At 35.0% G+C, this 20,928-nt stretch overlaps 1 protein-coding gene across 2 annotated transcripts in view; it reads left to right on the top strand.

Moving 5' to 3' along the window:
- LOC131046939 (uncharacterized) overlaps window positions 1-10,866 on the top strand; it is a 149,074-nt gene extending 138,208 nt beyond the window's left edge. The window contains exons 3-6 of one of the 2 annotated variants that reach the window (XM_057980769.2): window positions 5,223-5,314; window positions 5,568-5,826; window positions 6,168-6,301; window positions 10,377-10,866. In XM_057980769.2, the coding sequence (XP_057836752.1) occupies window positions 5,223-5,314; window positions 5,568-5,826; window positions 6,168-6,301; window positions 10,377-10,407 (516 nt within the window). In that variant the 3' untranslated portion in view covers window positions 10,408-10,866. Of the gene's footprint in view, window positions 1-5,222; window positions 5,315-5,567; window positions 5,827-6,167; window positions 6,312-10,376 lie in introns of both variants that reach the window. The other variant, XM_057980767.2, reaches the window with a different exon arrangement.
- Window positions 10,867-20,928: the final 10,062 nt, after the last annotated feature.

Below are 20,928 nucleotides of genomic sequence, written 5' to 3'. Positions count from 1 at the left end.
ATTAGAGCATTGCTTGTTGCATTTATGGCAATGGGCTTCCTTTCAACATTGTTATATCACCTTATTTTCGGGACATGGTGCATACCCTTTGCAACACTCCTTCTGATTATGTTTGTCTCAGGTATGAAAGGGTGTGAACCACCTTATTGGCAGAGGAGAAAGATTTTGTAGAAACACAATTGAAAGTCATCAAAGATACATGGCCGGATATAGGTGTGTCTATCATTTTTGATGGATGGAAAGATTGTTAAAAAAGGCCATTAATCAATGTTTTTGTAATGTGCCCTAAAGGGGCGATGTTTTTAAAAGCAGTGGGTTGTGAGGCCCAAGTGAAAGATGCAAGTTTCATTGCCAATATCCTCATAAAATCCATTGACATGGTGGGGCTTGAAAATGTTGTCCAAGTCATAACGGACAATGCTAAAAATTGTAGGGCAGCTGGGACTATAGTGAAGGCTACATATGGTCATATTTTTTGGACACCATGTGCAGCTCACTCAATTTAATCATGCAAAAGATTGGCACATAAATTGATTGGATGAAACAAATGTACATGGAGGGTGAGGAGATTCAAATGTTTGTGACTAATCATCATATGTCACAAGCCATATTTAGGACCTTCTCCAAGTTGGAGTTGTTGAGGGCAATTTAAATTTTATATTTAGTTTTTTAGCAGTGTTCCACGGGTGTTGGGGATGGGGGGACAGGGGGATGCGAGGACGCGTTTCCAGGACAGGGGGACCAAGGGCCTAAGTTTGGGGACGGCGGGGGGGGCGGGAGCGGGGGTGTGGCAGGCGGGTGGTGGGGTGGTGGTGCTGATATAGTTATACATATACATATAGTACTTGAAAAACTAGTTTTGAAAAGATGGATGACAGTATTACAGTATAAGAATTACATTTCAAATGAGACTATAGGAAATTTGAAATACTAAATCTAAATACCAAGATTTCTTCAATGCTAATTGTGTTGTTATATGGAGCCTAATTAGACTCGGAGGTTAAATTTTCCCTACTTCTATCGGCGCGGTTTCCCCCTATATTTTTCAACAGGGGTTTGGGGGCAGCGCCCCCAAGTTGGGGTCAAGGGGCAGCGCCCCTCGATACAAGGCGGGGTCGAGAAGCAGCGCCCCGCGAGGCCAAAAATACTTTTATTATTTTCTAAAGGCGGCAGGTGTTATTTTTCTATTGGCCCACGTCCAATTAGGGTTACCCCCTAACCCCCCCAAAAGTCACATGTTTTTTAAAAACTACCTTTTTTGGTTAGCTTTGACGTGGGAACGCGGGAGACACCTGGGCATCTTCCCATCCCTCGAGAGACGTTTGGGTGTCTCGAGAGAGAGGGGGAGACACCCAGACATCTCCCAAGGAGACGCCCAGACGTCTCCCAAGAGACGTCTCCACATCTCCCTAGGAGACACGGAGACGCGGAGCGTCTCGGCGGTGCTTGGGTGGCGGTGGCGGGACGGCGGGGGACGTCGTGTCTCCGTCCCCCCGTCCCCAAGACGTTTCTGACGAGGGGACACACCCAAGAAGGAGGGGGACGTGTCCCCGTGGAACACTGTTTTTTAGTTGATCAATTATTTTCTGTATTTAATTTTGTAAGTAATTTTTGCATCCAGAAAATAATTGATCAACAACATGGACTGTGGAAATCTCACAAATCTTAATTTTTTAGTTTTTTTTTAATAGTTGATAACTTGATATATGATGTGTATTTTTTTTATGCCATGTTAGGTTGCCGAATCATAATTTGCATCTCATACGCTCATCTTAAGATGACTTGTGAAGGTGCAAGAGGCCTTGAGTGCTATGATCATCAAGACCTTTGTGGAGTGTATGGAAGCAATGCAACACATAATGAGCTCAAAAAATAAGAGCATTGATCCTTGATGATGAATGGTGGGATTGTGTGGAATATGTTTTGAGTTTCACTGAGCCCATCACGAGCATGATTAGGTATGTTGATACCGATCGCCCATGTTTGGGTGAAATTTATGATGGCATGGATTACATGGTGGAGAAAATGAGAGAAATAATACAAAAAAAGGAAAATGACCCAATAGAAACATTTTTCAAAGTTGTGCAACAAATTTTTGACCACCCCCTTACATCTCTTAGCATTTGCTTTGACGCCAAAGTTTAATAGCACAGATATGCTTGCAACGCCAAGGAGGGTGCACCATATAGAGATGCAGAGGTTGCTACTGGCTAAAGGGCTGCTTTTAAAAAGATATATTCAGATGAGGAGATTAGAAATATTGTTGTGAAGTAGTTTGGTCAATTCATATCTACAAAATATCATGATGTTGTAGCTCTTCAAGCTAGATATGGGATGGATGTTGATGAGTGGTGTTATGTACATGGTCAAGGCTCCATTTTCTTGCAGCCTCTTGCAATCGAACTTCTCTCTCAAGTATGTATCTTTTTTATTTTTTATTTTTTATAGTTTTCCAATTCCATTTGATACTATAATATTAAAATATTTTTATTTTATTTTTATAAATTTATAATTATGTTTTAATAGGTTACAAGTTCTTCTTCAGTTGAGAGGAATCGGAGTACATACTCGTTCATCCACTTAATCAAGCGTAATTGTTTGGGTGCAAAGAAAGTAGAGGATTTGGTCTACATACACTCCAACCTTTGTCTATTGTCACATAAGAAACTTGAATATATTGTGGGTGTGACAAGGAATTGGGATCTAGCTCTTGAGTGTGCTGATTTAGATGCTACAATTGCACAACTTGCCCAAGTCTCTATAGATGAGGCAATTGTGGAACTTGAGAGAGACGTAGCTAGTGGGAGTGGCATTCCAATGGATTGTGGTTCAAATGATGTTGAATTTGAACCAAATGATGACCTTGGGCTTGGGCTTGCTTCAAATGAAGATGAAGATGAATATGGAGATTAAATCCAATATGGCTTGTAATTTGAATTTTCATTGTGTCATGACATTCTGAGAGTTGAAAGTTGAATATTATCATCTTGCAAATTATGAGTATGATATTACATTTACAATATTATGAATATTTATTGGCAATTATAGATTTATCATTTATGTATGAGAAAGTTACATTGTATGGATTGTATCATTGTAATAATAGTAGTGACAGTTTATATTTTATAATTTTGATGTTTAAATATATATATGTGTGTGTGTGTACATACGTACTTGTACTTGTACCCAAGGAATTTTTTTTTGCCATACCCACGATTCCATACTCGAATCCGTACCCGAAATGATAACTTAGTGCAAAACTTATGAACTCAACTCTCATTGCATCCCACATGTCACGATCATTGAAGAGTCTATGAAGTGCTTCCTTGTACCCTTGAGCAACTTTAGGATCTCCATATGGGGGAACTCTTGTGCCAATAGAAAGGAGATGAGAACGGCAATCTTTGGGACTCAATGCAAGGGGAAGAAGATGCAATGATGTGGTCATTTTGTTTTGTCTCTCTACAATGATTTGGTGTAGTTCATTGAAGAAATTTTCTTTAGAATCTTGCTCTTTTGCATTTATGATGACTTTCATCTTCTCAATCATTGAGTTGATGCCATCATATACCTCACCCAAACAAGGCCTACCCTATGTCGGTATAACGGATCATGTTCACTATGCGTTCAATGAAACTGAGGAGATACTCAACACAATCCCACCAAAAGTCATCTAGAATCATTTGCTTGGCCTTTGCTGCCCTTGTACTACTAGATTACCTCCATATGGAACAATTTGGGCTGATCACCATGTTAGAAAGTGCCTCATGAACCTTCACAAGTCATCTTATCATAATTGTGTTGAAGGAAAAATAGGTCTAACAACCTGTTTGAAAATCAAAATAAAAAAAATAAATTTACAAAACTAAAAATGAAAAGTTTACTAAATTGAAACATATTTATTATTTAACTTACCTTCAGCAACTCCAATTTCAAGAATGTTCTAAATATGCCTTGTGATATATGGTGGTTGGTGATGAACATTGGATTCCTTTGGCTTCAACATACACCAATTTGATTCAATCAGTTTTGGTGCCAGTTTTTAATCCTTTGGTTGGTGACAAACATTTGGAACTGATCACTGCCATCTCAGAAAGTCCTATTCTCCTATTTAATCGCTGATTTGACAATTCTGACTTTGGAATGTTGTCAAAAACTGAAAATAGTCACAAAAAAGGGGGAGAAGAACTTTTGTTTTGTTTCGTATGCCTTCCATTGCTTAGCCGAATTGCAATGGTGTAGGTAGACATTGGGATCTCTAGGACAGGGATGCAGACACCTCTACTTGAGGGAAGGAGAGCCATTTGCCTAACAAAGTGCTCCATTAATCCACCAAGCAAAATTAGAAAAAACAAGCATTAGGAATCTTTGCTCCTGAACTTTCACCTTGCACCGTTTCTCTGAGTGGATTGAATCAATGAAAATTGAAAATGAAACTGTGCCTTTAGTTAGTAAATAGTTGTTATTTTCATATAAATAAGATATGAAATGGTTTATCTCTATATCTCTAAATTATTGTATATGCTGTACACAGTTATATTCCAATCTTTTATGCAAATTCCATAATAATTTGCAAATAGAGGGAGCTGCCACTATATAAGAGGAGATGCTTTACATCCTGATTATTCTTTGGAACAACTATGATGAGCTGAAAGGAACTTTTTACAGCAATAACAGAAAGGGTGAAATTAAATTAAATTAACATTCACAAGCAACCAAAGTATCCATTCACAACTAGGGTTGTTTCTAGAAAGTAAGTCTAGTGTAAAGAGGCCATTCTGTTCACTTTTATGATTCACTTTGTATTCATCAACAGAATTCAAGTGGAGGATTTTAGGTCAGTTTTAATCAAACTCTGAAATGTTATGTGCACTGAACATATCTCTTTTCAAAATTTTATCTGGTTTAGTACACTTTGATTTGCAGTCATTCTCTTATGTACAATTGCATATAACATCAAATATTTTTCTTTATCTTTCCAAACTTTGCTCAAAATGCTAAACTTTATTGAAGCTTCCTTGTGTAACCTAGTACCTACTGAACTTTTTGGATATGGTAATTATTCTGCAAACAGCTCTACCAAGCTTGTTATTAATTGATTTCTACTCAGACTTATGTGAAAGTTGAGGCATAATCAATTGTAGTTGGTGAATTTCTGTCTTTCCAATTTATCTTTATGTCATACGACAGTAGGAGTACTACTAATGGTTATTGATATTCAGGTTCTGCTTGTTCTTGGAGCAGCAGGTGGAGTTGGATTGTCAGCTGTGCAGATTGGAAAGGTTTGTGGGGCAGTTGTAATTGCTGTTGCAAGGTATGTTATTGATCTATAATCCACGACTCGCCTTTGCATCTTTCTATTTTGTGGGTGTTGTTTTCTGTTGAGTCTTCCTTAATTAGACAGGGCATTGTAGGCTTTTATTCTGAATGTTTCTTTGTTTCAAGGGTCATTAAGTCAATAAAGATTGCAACACCTGATAAACCATTTCCAGAGAAATAAGCCAACTGAAAGTTCATGAATGTGTATGAGGTATGTGATGACCAGTTTTTAAATGTGTAAAATTCAGGGGACCCGAAAAGGAACGTCTTCTCAAGTCATTAGGAGCTGACCACGTGGTTGACTCTACTGTTAGTAATATAATTCCCTATGTACGGGAGTTCCTCAAATCAAGAAATCTTAAAGGAGTTGATGTTCTTTATGATCCTGTTGGAGGTAAGCTTTTAAAAGATAGCTTGAAGCTTTTGAATTGGGGAGCCAAGATTTTGGTCATAGGATTTGCGAGTGGAGAAATTCCTGTTATTCCTGCAAATATTGCCCTTATAAAGGTAGAATTGACATCCCATGCTTTTGGAGAATTTCAAGTATGTACTGTACAATTTATTTGAATGTTTGTTATTTAGAATAGACAGATTGTTTTCATTTTATTCCTGTTTTTATTTCTAATACGAATTAAAACATTTTTTTTCAAGTGATTTCTCATATATTAGATTCATTTATTGTTAACCCATGCTCTATCATAATATCAAGAAATTTTCCAGCACATGCTTGTGTATCTTGCATTTCAATCTGTAAGATTATTTGAATATATCCAATTAAATAATTATATTTATATCAGGTATTGCTATTGCTTTAGTGGATGTCATGCTGAGTTTTAATCTCGTTTCAGAACTGGACAGTGCATGGACTTTACTGGGGAAGCTATAGAATTCATCAACCAGAAGTATATGGAAATTCTATTCAAGAGTCACTCACATGGCTAGCAAAGGGATTAATACGCATAAATATATCTCATACATACAGGTTGTCAGAGGTATTGAACCAACCTTATGCTTTTAATGTCAACTTTCTCTCTTCGAATAGACTTCAATATTTGAAAGTACAAATATATTCATAGGAGGGTTGGCTTTATTATCCTCTGGAATTTCTCACTGCTAATCAAATTCCATTAAAGTATCTGCTGATTTCATAGACGATTCTTTCATTTAATTTTTATAAATTCTAATAGATCGGAATATATTCCATGCCTTTTGTTCGTCTATGGAAGTATCTGAGAAACTGGTTTAAGATTTTAAAATGCAGTAGTTTTAGTTTTATCAATTTAAATACATAATGTGAATTTGGAGAATTCACAAAATGAGCCTTATAATGCATGGGATTTCTCCAGTGCCTTAGGGAATAATTCCCATAGGTTCTCATTCCAAAATCAAATTGAATTAAAATGGAACCATACCAATAGAAAGCCAACTGCTGCAGTCTTCAAACTGTTTGAAGAGCATTTCGAGATCTACTTTGCAATTAAGTTTGAATAAAACTTGTCATTTGTTCTGCAGAAATTATTATTAATACCTTCATAAAAAATTTCATTAGCAATTATGAAACAAATCTTTAGAGCAGTGTGGAATTTCTTAAAGGGAACCATGTAATGTCCCCACTTTGAAAGAAATTTGATAATAAATAATAATAATAAATTTAAAACCAAATGAATAAAAAAATAAAAATAAAATAAAACTATAAAAGAATATAATTAAATATAGCTAAACTTTAATTAAGTTAATGAATGGTCAAAAGACATAAAATGAAAAGTAGTGACTCCCTCAAACATGAGATATAAAAGGGAGAAGAGAATCTCATTTCAGGGGGATATTTTAGGAAGGAGAAGAGCAGATCTGATTTAAATAAGAAGTGCAGATCTGATTGTGAAAGGTTGTCCCTTTCAAAGGGCAGAAATAATAAAGAGTTGCACCCTTTCAAAGAGTTCTAATGGTGAAAGGGTGTGTCTCTTGCCAAAGGGCATACATGATGAAAAGGTGTGACCTCTCCCTTACATTGAGAAATATAAAGGATAGGAATCAAAGCATCAAGGTAGAAAAGATACCTCAATTAATAGATTATGTGGTGTGACTATTAAAAAGACAAAAAGAAACTAATTCACCAAAGATCATTGAGGAAAAGATCATCCAAGGAGAATAACAATGCAGTAATGAATTGAATGAAATAAATATAAAGAGGACAATAGATATATAGAGACACATCGATAAAAGAAGTGAAGAGATACATGATGTAAAATCAATAATCAAATAGAAATCAATGAAGTGAAGTTTAAACAGATTTTATGAATAAGATGTGATAAGTGAAAAATAATGATTCAATTAATGCGATATATTTGGAGATCATATGAGGAAGATAAATCCAAGAGGAAGAGTGTGTTCCTCAATACAGATTTGATAAAAAGAATACGAGAAGATAAGATTGCAGGTTTGATGAGAAGGATAAAAGAGTTTTATAGAAAATTTATATGAGTTAGAGATCATTTCATAAGCAGATTTGAAGATCAAGTTGAAAGGAAGAACTATGGCATAAGTTGTGAGGAATTTATTACTCTAATCTGAAGGTTCAGTTGAGAGCAACAATTTATATTATTGAGGTATATATTTCAAGTATACAAATCAGAGAAAGTTATCAAGATAAGTTCTATCCTCTAAACTACTCTTAAAATTTTAAGTCAATATTATAATGAAATGTATTCAATTCTGATGAAATTATGTTTATTAATATATTACAACTCACTTCAAATAAAAATTGTTGTCTCGGGACTTCATGAAGGCAACTCCCAAATGGCGACATTACATACCGCTGGTACTTGTTCTTAACAGTATTCTACAGTTTTAGAATAGGGGGACGTGTTTTGGGGATGGCAGGGAGATCGTATTGGGCAGTGGAAACACACACACGCACACAAAAAAGTACATGCACCCAAAACAAATTTTATTTTTTGCTTTTCAAAAATAGAGCAGAGGCGGCGTTGAGGGGCAGAGCTCCCACCAAAGTGCAAATAAAGGCCTTTCAAAACCACACGGACCTTCATGGCACATGCCATTTTTCATAATCGTATCACTATGTGACACCAAATCCTCATCACACACAGACAAACAACTTGTGCCCAAAACAAATTTAAGTTTTTGCTTTTTAAAACTAGAGCAGAGGTAGGATTGAGGAGCAGAACCCCCGCCACCAAGCCCAAATTAAGGTCTTCGAGACCATGTGGACCTTTCATAATTTTATCACTATGTGACACCAAATCCTTATTATTGCTAACCAAATCTTCGTTTTTCTTAGAACTAACGCTGAATCTAGGGGAACTAACTGATTTAAATGAAGAGGGGTGCACAACTGAAGACATGAATATTGTCATTCTTGAATCCTTTTATTTATTTTCTTTTCTATTTTTAGAAACTCCTTACTGGAGTGAGCAGAGCAGAAACTCATACATTTATGAAAACTTGATAACATCCACCACTACCCAACACTCGTGACTTCCTTCACTCTGGTGTTGGTGATGTACAAAATAAGAAATATTTGATCACCAACTTCCTAAAGGTAAGATAAGAGAGCATGCATTCAAGTAAACAAAAATAGTAACAGCTGTTTTAATAGTCTGTTTTACCTCCAATACTGTGTAAATATTCCTCCTTGCTCCCAAGGTCATCCATTTGTATATGTCATCATCATGTCTGTCTGTTCAAAGCTGTGACACAAACCAAAGTTGTTATCATGATATAGAGAAAATTTGTTTAGGGACAGTTGGGGATGCCTAGGCATCTGTTGTTTGTCTCAGGGATGTCGTGGAGTCTCCCCTGCAGGGGGCAGTGGCAGTGCATTTCGAATTGTTTCCCAATTTCTGCAACTATGGTGTGCTTTAATATTCATTGCGATATTTTTTGGGGGTCAAACAATATAAATGACAGTTTTATAAGCAAGTGGAGTTGAGAGACAAAAATGTAAGTGTTTATGAGTAGGTTGTTGCAGGGCCCTCTTTTACAGTTTCAGTGTGATTTTCTTGTGCTCTAAGATTCACATTGTGTACTATGTGATTTTTTGTCATTTTGTCATGGTTTCACTCCCCACATTGTCAATCTTGCTAGCACATGCATTGATGTAGAGAATTCCATGTTGGCAAAGCCTGTGAATTGAGAACTAAAGGCCTTACCTTTTCAATTTCTGATCAAAACAGTGGTTTCCTTTTATGTTTTCCCCTAAAGTTTCCAAACAATTAGCTATGATCCTCTAATTATTTGTTATGTTGTTTGTATTGGTATTGTCAATGGCCGATTGCATTTGATTTAACTCCTAAGAGCTGTCCTGTAATTGGGAGGTGTGTGTGTGTAGAGGAACAAACAGTGGGACAATAAGGGGTAAAGGAGTTATTTTTTTCTCCCAGACTATTAGTATTGCAGATTTGGATGGTGTTTGGTAACCTTCCCTTACTTTACATGTAAAAGGGGATTTTTTAACTTTATCTAAATGTTATTCTAATTTTGTACTCTCTCAGTTTTTTAGCTTCTAACGAGCCTTAGGAGCAAACCAGGTCTTGCCAATATGCCAATGCCTCAGTGACCAATCTGCGTACATCCTTGAAGGTTGCCAATCTGCTTCATTTTTTCAGTTGTTAAACAAAATAGTAATGGGAACATGAAGGGAGCTATAGCTTGCAACAAGTTCTATCATATTTGATGACTTAGCTTTAAATGCAATTAAACTGCATAGTTTTGGGTTGATCTTCAAGTGACATCCTTTTCAATTATTTTCTATTTTATCTCACTTGTATTTCTTGAATTGCTGATTTTTTTGTTCTAAATGAAAATTTTAATTTGTTTAACTTAAAAGTTAGATAGTCCTTGAATTTATTAATTAATAAAATTAAAGGAATTTTCAAATAGAATAGAAAAGCCAAATTTATGGTATTGCAATGATACCTGTCAAAATTGTAGTTTTATAGAACTGATATGTTCAGTTACATTTAGAATGCTCTTACTTAGTGATTTTTTTCTCCCAGTGAGCTTTTTGATGAAGAATCCATGTTGTGTGTAAATGGCAGGCAAACCTTGCATTTGCTGCAGTTTTTTTAAGAAAAGCTATGGGTAAGGTAATGATCTGCATGGAAGATAGTTCATTGGATGATGACAAAGTAGCCAGGTCAAAGATTTAAAATTTGACGTCACAGGGAAAGATTAATAAAGAGAGAAACGAGGCAACAAAAGTAATTGGCATTGGAGAAATAAAGCATCATATTGAAAGATAATTGTTTAGTTTCTCTAAAGCATTATGCTAAAAATTTGTATATCATGTCATGTTGAATTTATAACAACTAGAGAAGACGGTGACTTGAAATAAGTGTTCTTTTATGCTTGAATGGACGGCCTATTTGAGGTTGTGGTCAATGTTCAACACAAATTCACACAGTTCCCATAAGTGCTCTTCTGTTTCAATCAGTTGTCACAGGGTTGGTTTGAATGATCAATTATGTAATATAGTCCTATTCTTATTCATTACTAATGTACCCTGATTTGAAAGCGTCTTTACGCCCATTCCTGATGTTTTTATGTGACTGCTTTCTTTTCTATGCTTCACATTTGATCTTTTTTGGTTCAACCATTTTTTGTTCTGTATATACCTACCATGCTTGATCCTACAATGAGGGCATATAAGCCCAACAAGATCCCTTTTGGTATACTGTGGTTCATTGTATCTGGCAGTTACAAAATTCTCTTGTATTCGGTGAGATACTAAAATTATGGCATTCTTCACAAAATTCTCTCATGGTCGGTGAAATATTAAAATTATGGCATTCTTATCCAAGAAAATAGTCCTTGTTTCTTCAACAGAAACTTGTAGATAGATTACCCCATTGTATCTGTTTTAAGTGAGAAAGTCCACAGGTTCATAATTATGCATCTATTTATTTGTCATCCAAATCAACATATGTACTACGATTATTAAAAAAAACCCCAAAAAGAACCATTATTGGAAGTTTCTAATTCCCCCTACTGCCACCCCTTCAAGTCTGATATGTCACAGAAATGTGTCTTGAAATTGCTTCTAAGATTATAAAATCCTCATATCATATGATGATGTTTAATTCACTTTGCTAGATTGTGACTTTTTAACACTAGATTTTATTAGGGGATTGACCATGGTTTTGGTTTCTTACAACCAAATGAAGGTAAATGTCATAGTTAGTAGGAGACTTGTACCCCGACCTTTTGTACTTATCTCTCATATTGGAAACATGTCACCATCTTGGAAACCTATATGGAGATGCTTCCATACATTAGGATGCATTTGATGAACATCACTTGAAAATGAGGAAACTTTCAATAGAGGTTTTTCAAATATCACATAAAATACATTGGATTTTTTTTTGAGTGCTGATGTTTGATATAAAATAATAGAATTAAACTAATATTCTAATAGCCTCGTAACTTTTTATTTTTTTCAGAAAAGTTTACAAGTTTTTTTTGGTGCTAGAAAAATTTCTTATTAAATTCCAAAGAGGTAAGAATATGAAGTGAAATAATAATAAGGCTTAATGTGTACGTGCATTGAAATTTTTCAATTGATTTGAAAATATATTCGTCTCCAAGGTCCCTCATGCTATGTATTTAAAAATAATGGGATTCCCTTCCTAGTTTCTTTATCATCTATAGGTGATTATGCTTTTAAATGTTTTTTTCTATGATGATGACTATCAAATATCAATATAATTAACATATTTAAACATTTTAAAATGTTAGTGTTATTTTTAGTTTTTAAGCATTTTAGTATTTATCATTCTTTAGAAAAATCCATTGTCACTCACACATATACACACATACACACAAATAGATAGACACATAAGCATACACACAAGTGCACACATGCACACACACAAAATCAAAGCTAGATTATTTTTTAGTATGCTATTGAATTGTTGATGTGCCCTATGGACGTTTACTTATATGTCTATTAATTATAGCATGTTTAATCTTCATTAATTGATGGTAGATTATACATGGAACTGGTTTTGATTCTATAATATGATACTTAGATTTTACACTATTGAAGGTGGTTTACTTTTGACTATGTTATTGAATTGTTGATGCACCCTCTAGATGTTTACTTATGTCTCTTAATTTTAGTATGTATAATCTTCATTAATTAATGGTAGATTATACATAGAACCCGCATATGTGTTGTGATGGAGTTGATTCTATAATATATTTATTATTATGACTTGATGAATTGCTATGTAAGTTTAGTATATACGTTTTTATGGTTCTTGTAGTGTTCTCTTACAATTGCTTTGTTTAGACAAAAAATGATGTTAAATCTTGTAAAGAGAGATCATAGATCCTTTGGTTTAAAAATTTGGTATGCATGATTTGTATACATCACACACATGCACACACTCAAATACACACACACAAACAGTTATATTACTTTTGACTGTGCTATTGAATTGTTGGTGCACCCTATGGATGTTTACTTATATGTCTATCAATTCCAATATGTTTAATTTTCATTAATTAATGATAGATTATACATAGAACTTGCATGTATGTTACGATGGTGTGGATTCTATAATATATTTATTATTATGACTTGATGAATTGTTGTGTAAGTTAAGTATATATGCATTTATAGTTCTTGGAGTGTTCTCTTACAATTGCTTTGTTTAGACAAAAAAAAATAATGTTAAATCTTGTAAAGGGAGTTTAGTGATCCTTTAGTTTAAAATTTTGGTATGCATTATTTGCATATCAACCATGGTGAAAATTTGCATGTGAAATAGAAAGGTAACTTCTAGACATATTTATTGTGATCAAATTAATTGTTGCTACCTATACATAGAATGTGATTTTTTTTGCATCATTTAAATAAATTTTCTACGTAATTATGTTTCTTTGAGATACATGAATGTTGTGTTGTATTGTGTTCTATATTCCATATGTTGTAATCAATTGCTCATTTTGTGACATAAATATCTTGGTTTTAGGTTTAGGTGATGATGTGTGTTTGAGAGTGAATGACTTTGATGTTGTTACAATTGATCTGATTAGTTACAAGACAATTTGGTTAGTTGGTCTAAAAGAGAATTTAATTACATGATTAATTATAATATTACTATAGATATCAATGTTATGATTTATAAAGTGTCCCCATTTGCTTGAAATTAAGGTTTTATGGTATCTTTTTTACAATTGTATAATCAAGTGAAATGTGATAACTAATATCAAATTGTTGTGTGAGTGATTAATGAGTTGATTATAGTGATTGCATGTTTTTAGTTTACATTTTGTGTTGATGCTAAGATTGTTTAGACAATGCAATAGTGTAAGATTATTAGGGTTTCTTTAGATGGTGAGGTTTTTTTGTTATAACCATTGTGAGTATTATGATGTGGAATTGGTATTTCATTTCTTATGCTCATGAGTGATGATATAATTAGGATTATGTTTAGTTTACTATGTGGTAATTGATTAGTGTTAGAATGTTTTAGTAATGGTTTATATCGTGGATGCATTTGATGCACTATTCAAATGTGTAGGAAATTGGGATTGAAAGGGTGCCTAAGTGTTAGGCCTTATGTCTTCTCGATGTTGATTGGCAAGGGATCTTAATTTTGCTAGCCTGATGATTTGTTAAGTTCTAGCATGTATACACCTGTTGGGACTCTTACCTTATTAATTTCTACCCTTACCCTACTTGTGGGTTTATACCTTAAACCTTTGTGTATAAATGTTGTTGTGATGTGATTATGGTTTGTTAGGTTATGCATTGTTTGGGAGATCCTTACAAGTTCTTTCTTGTATAATTTCATACATAATCTTTTGGGGAATTTTAAAGAGTTTTAAAAATGTGATTTTATGGTTTTAAAGATATTTGAGATTCCAGAGACGGGGTACCTAGGGGTATGGGCTAACAAACTTGGACTTTTAGAAGTTCAAGAAATGTTAAGAGTTGGTATGCAAATGCTTTTCACTCGAATGAAAATGAGTAAGATATATTTTCTTATAAGCCTTCCTCTCTAACCATTTCAGCGGTTTTGACAATCCTCACTGCTTATGGAAATGTGTGTTTACAACTTTACATGTGCGAGGATATCTTCACATGACCTAGGAGTCACAAGGGAGGATGACAATTAGACTTCTCGGACTTGATGGATGACATGGGGTAATATGATACTTGTAATTAAGTATGAAATTTGGTTTTAGAAGACACTTTTGGTTGACTGTCTTGATGGTGGCATTATAGAACCTATTGTGCTTGAAAATGGAGTTGGCGTAAAGGAAGAAATAAGAAACACATTTTCATTTGGGATCTTGAGTATTGAGGTAGGCTCAGTCTACTAGTATGGTTCACTGATGTGATATGAATCCATTTGATGTGTTGTGTGATCTTTTGAAATAAAAGGGAGTTACTTTGGTTGTCATTTGAGTTGTGAAATTTTTATTTAGATTAATGATGTATGTGGTACCTATCCTTCTCCTCTTCTCTGTTGAATCCCTTTTGTGGATCCAATGTGTGCTTTTCGAGCCTAACTTGTTATTGTATATTGCATATTATGATCATCTTTTTTCCCTATGACGGTTGATGCCACCCTCTTGAATTATTAGCTAAGGCATATGGACTTATTAATGCCAAAATGGTTGGGTAGTGAGCTTTTTCTTGGCTATTGTTTGGGGTTGTTTTTTTAATAAATAATGTTCTTCGGTTTAGAATCATGCAATTGTAACTTTGGCAATGGAGTTCCTTTATATTGTAGTTATGATGGCTTGTTGAAGTGAAAAGTCTTGAGTTGTATTGTTTCAACAAAGTTGTGTTAGAATTTTAATTAGTTTGAAATTATGTATGTAATGTCTTTTTTTTTATTAGATGTAGTTTAAAAGTTAATACAAAGTGTCAAAGTTTAGATCATCAAACCATTAGGTCACTGTTTATTGGAAAACATACCAGGCTACTAGATCGAACTTGCTGATAACTTACAACTGTTGTACCTATACAAAATTCAGCCCATTCTACAACACTAAATATTTCACATATTTTTGTAACTAATATATAGTCTAAAATGAAATATAATAGTGTCCACTATACAAAAAGAGATAGATTATATATATTATACACTCTTAAGTAAGTAATTGTACTGTTCTTATTGATCCCTTAGGAATTTCGGTTTTCACTATAGGTCTCCCAATCCCACCACCTAATAGGAGGTGACATAATTGGTACTTCTTCATTAGATCTTACCACTTCAATGCCAAAGTCATTGTCATCATTAAGATGAATTCTTACTCCATGCGCTCCCTTGTTACCTTCTGTGTTTACCATTGTTTACTCATTGTAGCTTTTCTAGAATTCCATTAGCCCTTTGTAGAAGGGGGAGTTCTCAAACTAATTGTATGATCAAGTTCGACTATACAATACCTCCTCTTTGTTTAGTCTCATTGTGCCATCACTAAGCAACTTCAAAAACATAAACTTTCAAATCTCAATCATAACCATAACCTACATGGCAACATTGAAAAGTTGAGTATTTTTATTGACTTAGTAAATGACCTCTTTACCCCATTAAATTTCTCGTCTTTTTTTGTCTTCTAGATAAACCATAAAATCTCAAATTTAGATTGTTAAATTTTTATCCAACTTGCTAACAGTTCCTATTAAAATTTCCATCCAATTAACATATTTATTAACATCCTAGTGTTTTAGTTCTGCACAAAACTAATTCTAGATTTCTTTTGCATTAAAGGAATATATGGTTAACAGATTCAGGCTTCATGTAGATGGTACATAGATCAATGTTAGTATTTTTATTTTATAAGGTAAACAACCATCTAAAGAAGGCCTTTCTAGGTTCTAAAATATTTGACCATAACAACTTGAAACACCCCTGCTATTGTCTATCTTCAAGTTTTACATTCCAACAATTATTAAGGTAAGCAAAGATAGAAATAGTGTTAGGTAATTCTTTATAGGTGATTTTAGCTTTAATATTACAAAACGAAGTACCATTTATCCATTTATAGCTTTTAAATTGTTCAACATCCTGAATGTAATCACCTAGAAATTGAAAGCCTTTACAAGCTTCCCTTAGAATGGTGTATGTCATCTAAGTTGACTGTGGTAAGACATTCATGTAGCTTAGGGAGGTCCAATGTTTAAGTTGATTGTTATGTATGACGTTATTAAAGCATTGCATATCTTTCTAATACCAACTTTTGGCCAAGCAACCATGAAGTAAAGCAAGGGTTTTACCTTTATATTTTAAGTTCCACCAATTGGATCTATGAGCAATAATTTTTCTATTATTATCCTACACGAAATGGCAGTAAATTACTTTGTCCTTAACCATCTCTCATGCTTTCCACGGACTATTGAATACTTTGGATCTTGCAAGAGTTATAACACACTTGCTAATGAGAATATCACATATAGACAAAGAATTCCACTTTTTGGCATGCTTGGGAACAAGAAGCAGAAGATTATTTCTCACTAAGGCTTTCCATTTCTCTTCCCCATCAATAAATTCGATAATCCATTTCACTATTAGAGCAATGCCATGTTTTTTTAGGTCCTTAATACCCAATCCCCCATGGCATTATCCATACAACACCAATCCCATTTGATTGAATGTTTTTTCCCCTTTCCTTTTCCATCTAACCATAGAATACTCTTGGATTTTTTCTCTTTCTCATTTACCTGGTAGTTGCTGAAAAGCCAAAGGCATAGTATAAACTATAAACTATATGAAGATAAGGAATTTTGAAAAACTTGTATCCTGCCACCTAAGGACAAATATTACGTATTCCAACCATCTAGTTTTTTATCAATTTTTGTTTTGGTCGACCATAGCCACATCTCTTTTATATTTGGGCTAGTAGCAAAGGCAACCCCCAAATACCTGACTTATTTTTGGGCCCCCTCCAACTGAGTGTTAACCTTATTGAACCACTCTGGAGGTGTATCAGTCCATCCAAGCATGATGTACTCAGCATTAGATACCCTTGCTCCTGAGGCTAGGCAAAAAAAATTCAAGTTTCTAGATTAGATTATTTATATTTTTCTCTTCAAGTTCAAAAAAAATTGTAGTATCATCTGTAATTTGGATATTTAACAAGTCCCTCTTATCAAGGAGTGTTATACCCTTGATCCTGTTAGACACAATGTACCATTGAGAGGGGGGTGAATTAGTGGTTCTAAAACTTTTCCCTTTAACTGTCCTATGTGAGTATACCGCTTATCAGATCTAACTCATTGCAGACTTACGGATTACAAAGGAGACTAATCACAAATGCACTCACACATAAAGAGACATCACATAATACTAGCATATACAAGGAAAACCCAAGATGGGAAAAACGTCGGTGAGAAATGTTGCTGGAGTCTACTACTCCAATCCAGCCTCACAATGAATCTCTGATTACAATATTTAGGGCACCAACCCAAGGAGCACCAACCCCTGCACTGAGCTACAACTCAGTGATCTACAAAGTATATTATCAATTACAAAAGTAATAACCTGTTACAAGTGAATCTTGCAACTAGTGCATATAATCTCTATACCGATTTCACTCTATCTCTCTTCATCTTTCTGTTGGATCACTATCTTCTGCTCTTTGCTACACTCTAATGTCATTGCCCTATCGGATCAATTCTATCGATTACATTTCTTCTGCTTTTGCTCTGTCGAATCTCCTCTTCACTTGCTCTGTTGGCTTCATTGATACTCTCTTGCAGCTTGTTGGTTGCTTTGACCTCACCGGTTAAACCTCCACTAAAACGTATTATAGGTTATCTCCCTTCTGCTCGATCTCTATCATCCTCTGCAGCTATCACTCTTCATCTACTTCTCTATTTGGCCTTTGGCATTACTTGGCAGCATCTCTCTCTGAGGCATCCCCGAATCCTGTCTTTGGCCTGCATATTTATGATCAGACATTCCCGCCAAAAGCAACATTCAAACTTGGTGCCTTAGGGTTTCTTCCACTGATCACGAGGCACATCGAATCCAATCAGATTTCCTTCCAGAGATCGACCACCCTACAACGGATCAATCAACCACTGTCAATCTTGTGGCTTCCAATACACGTTTGCTATGTTTAACAAACACGACCTTGTTCCTCGACCTACTTTTGTCAATCACATTTAGTGATCTCGCAGTTGCCTTTGCCAAATCTGTTCTGCAGTTGAATATCTTTCATCGATCATGGAATCACCCAGATATTCAGTTTGCATCGAGCTGCAACACCTCCATGATTGTCGTAGTCAACATTCAATGTCGACCAACCACCAGCTACCTCACTGATGCAACACTTCACCGACCTCTACGAGCTTGCCACTTAAACTCCATGTGGCATCCTTGTTGATATCCTCCTCAACAAAGGTCTCTGTGTCGGCTAGACTCGGTCACCGACAATCAACACACAACCGGTCCTTCTTTTCTATTGGTTCTCTAACCTTGCTGGTATCTCACACTTTACCAGTTAACCATCATGTCTGCACTTTGTTGATCATTCTCATCAAGTAGGAGCACATCACTTAGCCTCTTTGCTCTCTTACTGATTCTCATACTTATCGGTAGGCACCTTAATGACACCATGTCATCAACCTTCAGTTGTTTCCATCTAAGGCATCTGCATGTTGGTTGTATTCTCTATCTATAGTTGCTCCACTTTGCCTTCTTCATCATCAGATCAAACATCATCTCAGCTAGTTTGTCAAGGTGACAAACCCATCACTTCTTTACTCTTCCTTTTTTGTCCCAGTGGCACAATATGCCAACCCTTTCTGATCTGGTGCACATCTCTGATTACATGCACCTGAGGCATCCTTGTGTTTCAGTGGTACATCTAGTGTGAGCCTTCAATCACCTACCTTCTACCTCTTCTTCTTTATCTCACAAAACTATGATGCACACTATGCATAATAGGAGATAAGCTCCACTTACCAGTGGCAGTGGATCCTTGTCATCTGCATCCTGCAATGCACTCATGTGGCTTCCCTGTTTGTGCAACATATCTTCAAACAGACACATGTGATTAGGTGTGGGTACATTCACTGTCAATCATCTCTTCACATGGTGACTACATTTTCATCTGGTGGGAGTCCTGTTGTTCTGCATCCACATAGTATACCAGTAACATGTACATCCTTCTCCTCCAGTGTTGATGTGATTTAGGTAATATTATGTCTCTTCATCACAAACAACAACTCAAACACCTCGCTCATCCTGCTTGTACATTGGTCATATGCTTGCCGGTTGGCAACTACTCACTATCAACACAACTCTTACCAGTTGACATCCTTTCCTTACCAGTGATCTGCAACACAAGATGATATCAAAGATATCATATCCTTTATGCATCCATGACAGTGCAACACATACATCTCTTATACTGATATACTGCCTATATCAGTTGACATCAATGACAATACAATGCCAACATATCCTTGGAGTAATCTATGTATCTCTTAGAAGGTAATGAACAACATTAGAGGAAATTACAAAGAGTGCATGTACAAGGGGGTAACCTTGCCTTATTGATCTATCTAGAGCAAATGTCTCAGAGAGAGATCCATTCACATCAACTTGTGCTACAACATCACATAACAATGTGTTAACCATGTTATAAAATTCATTAGGGAACTCAAATGCCTCAAGGGCCATTCTTAGAAATGACCATTCAACCCCATCATAAGATTTTTGAAAGTCTAGTAGAGCATAGCAGAGTTTTGTTTAGAAAATCTTACCCATTCCATAGCTTCTGAGCTAGTTAGTAAGTTCTCTAAAATATATCTACCTTTGATAAATCTACTTTGAGTGTTATTAAGAAATTTGGGAAGAATATCAATTAATCTCATAGCTATGATCTTAGCTAAGATATTATAAGATACATTCAAAGAGTGATATGTCTCTAGTTCTTAATTATTGTTTTATCTCCCTTCTTTGGGAGTAGTTTAATAATTCCTTTATTTAACTCTTTCCCAATGAACTTCTTTGAAAACCTGAAGTAAATCCTCACGGATCCATTCAATATTAGTTTTATAGAGCTCAATGGGGAGTCCACCATCCCCTAGGAATTTGTCATTTTAGAGTCATGATAGCTTTCCTAACATCATCTTTTGATATCTAAACCTTTAATCTGTCCTTATCTTCTGATGTAATTTTCTTTGGTATCATTTGTTTAATACATGCTCTAGTGGTGTTATTAGCAATATAGTCCCTTTAGATGCAGATTTTTTTTTTTTTTAAAAACATGAAGACTTGCTTTTTGATATCTTCTTGATTAGTTATAACTTTACCTTCATGACATATTTTATCAATCTGTTCCTTGATTCCTTTGTCCTTAATAGACCTAAAGAAAAATGTGGTGCCTTTATCACTATTATTAAGCCAATTCAACTTAGCTCTCACTTTGAGCCCTTGAATTTTGTGTTCTTGTAGCCTCCTCAAGCAGTTTCTTGGCTAAGGTGAGCTCTTCACATAGCTATTCATTTAATGGATTTCCTTGTATACATTTTCAGCTTTCAACAACCTTGCAGATCGATTTCCTCCTTCTATCCATGGCTCTCTTCTTTCCAATTGTCTAGAATATCACTTTTCAACCTTT

This window comes from Cryptomeria japonica, chromosome 9, assembly GCF_030272615.1.
Source record: "Cryptomeria japonica chromosome 9, Sugi_1.0, whole genome shotgun sequence".
NCBI lineage: Eukaryota > Viridiplantae > Streptophyta > Pinopsida > Cupressales > Cupressaceae > Cryptomeria > Cryptomeria japonica.
This window is presented reverse-complemented; position numbering and strand designations above follow the sequence as displayed.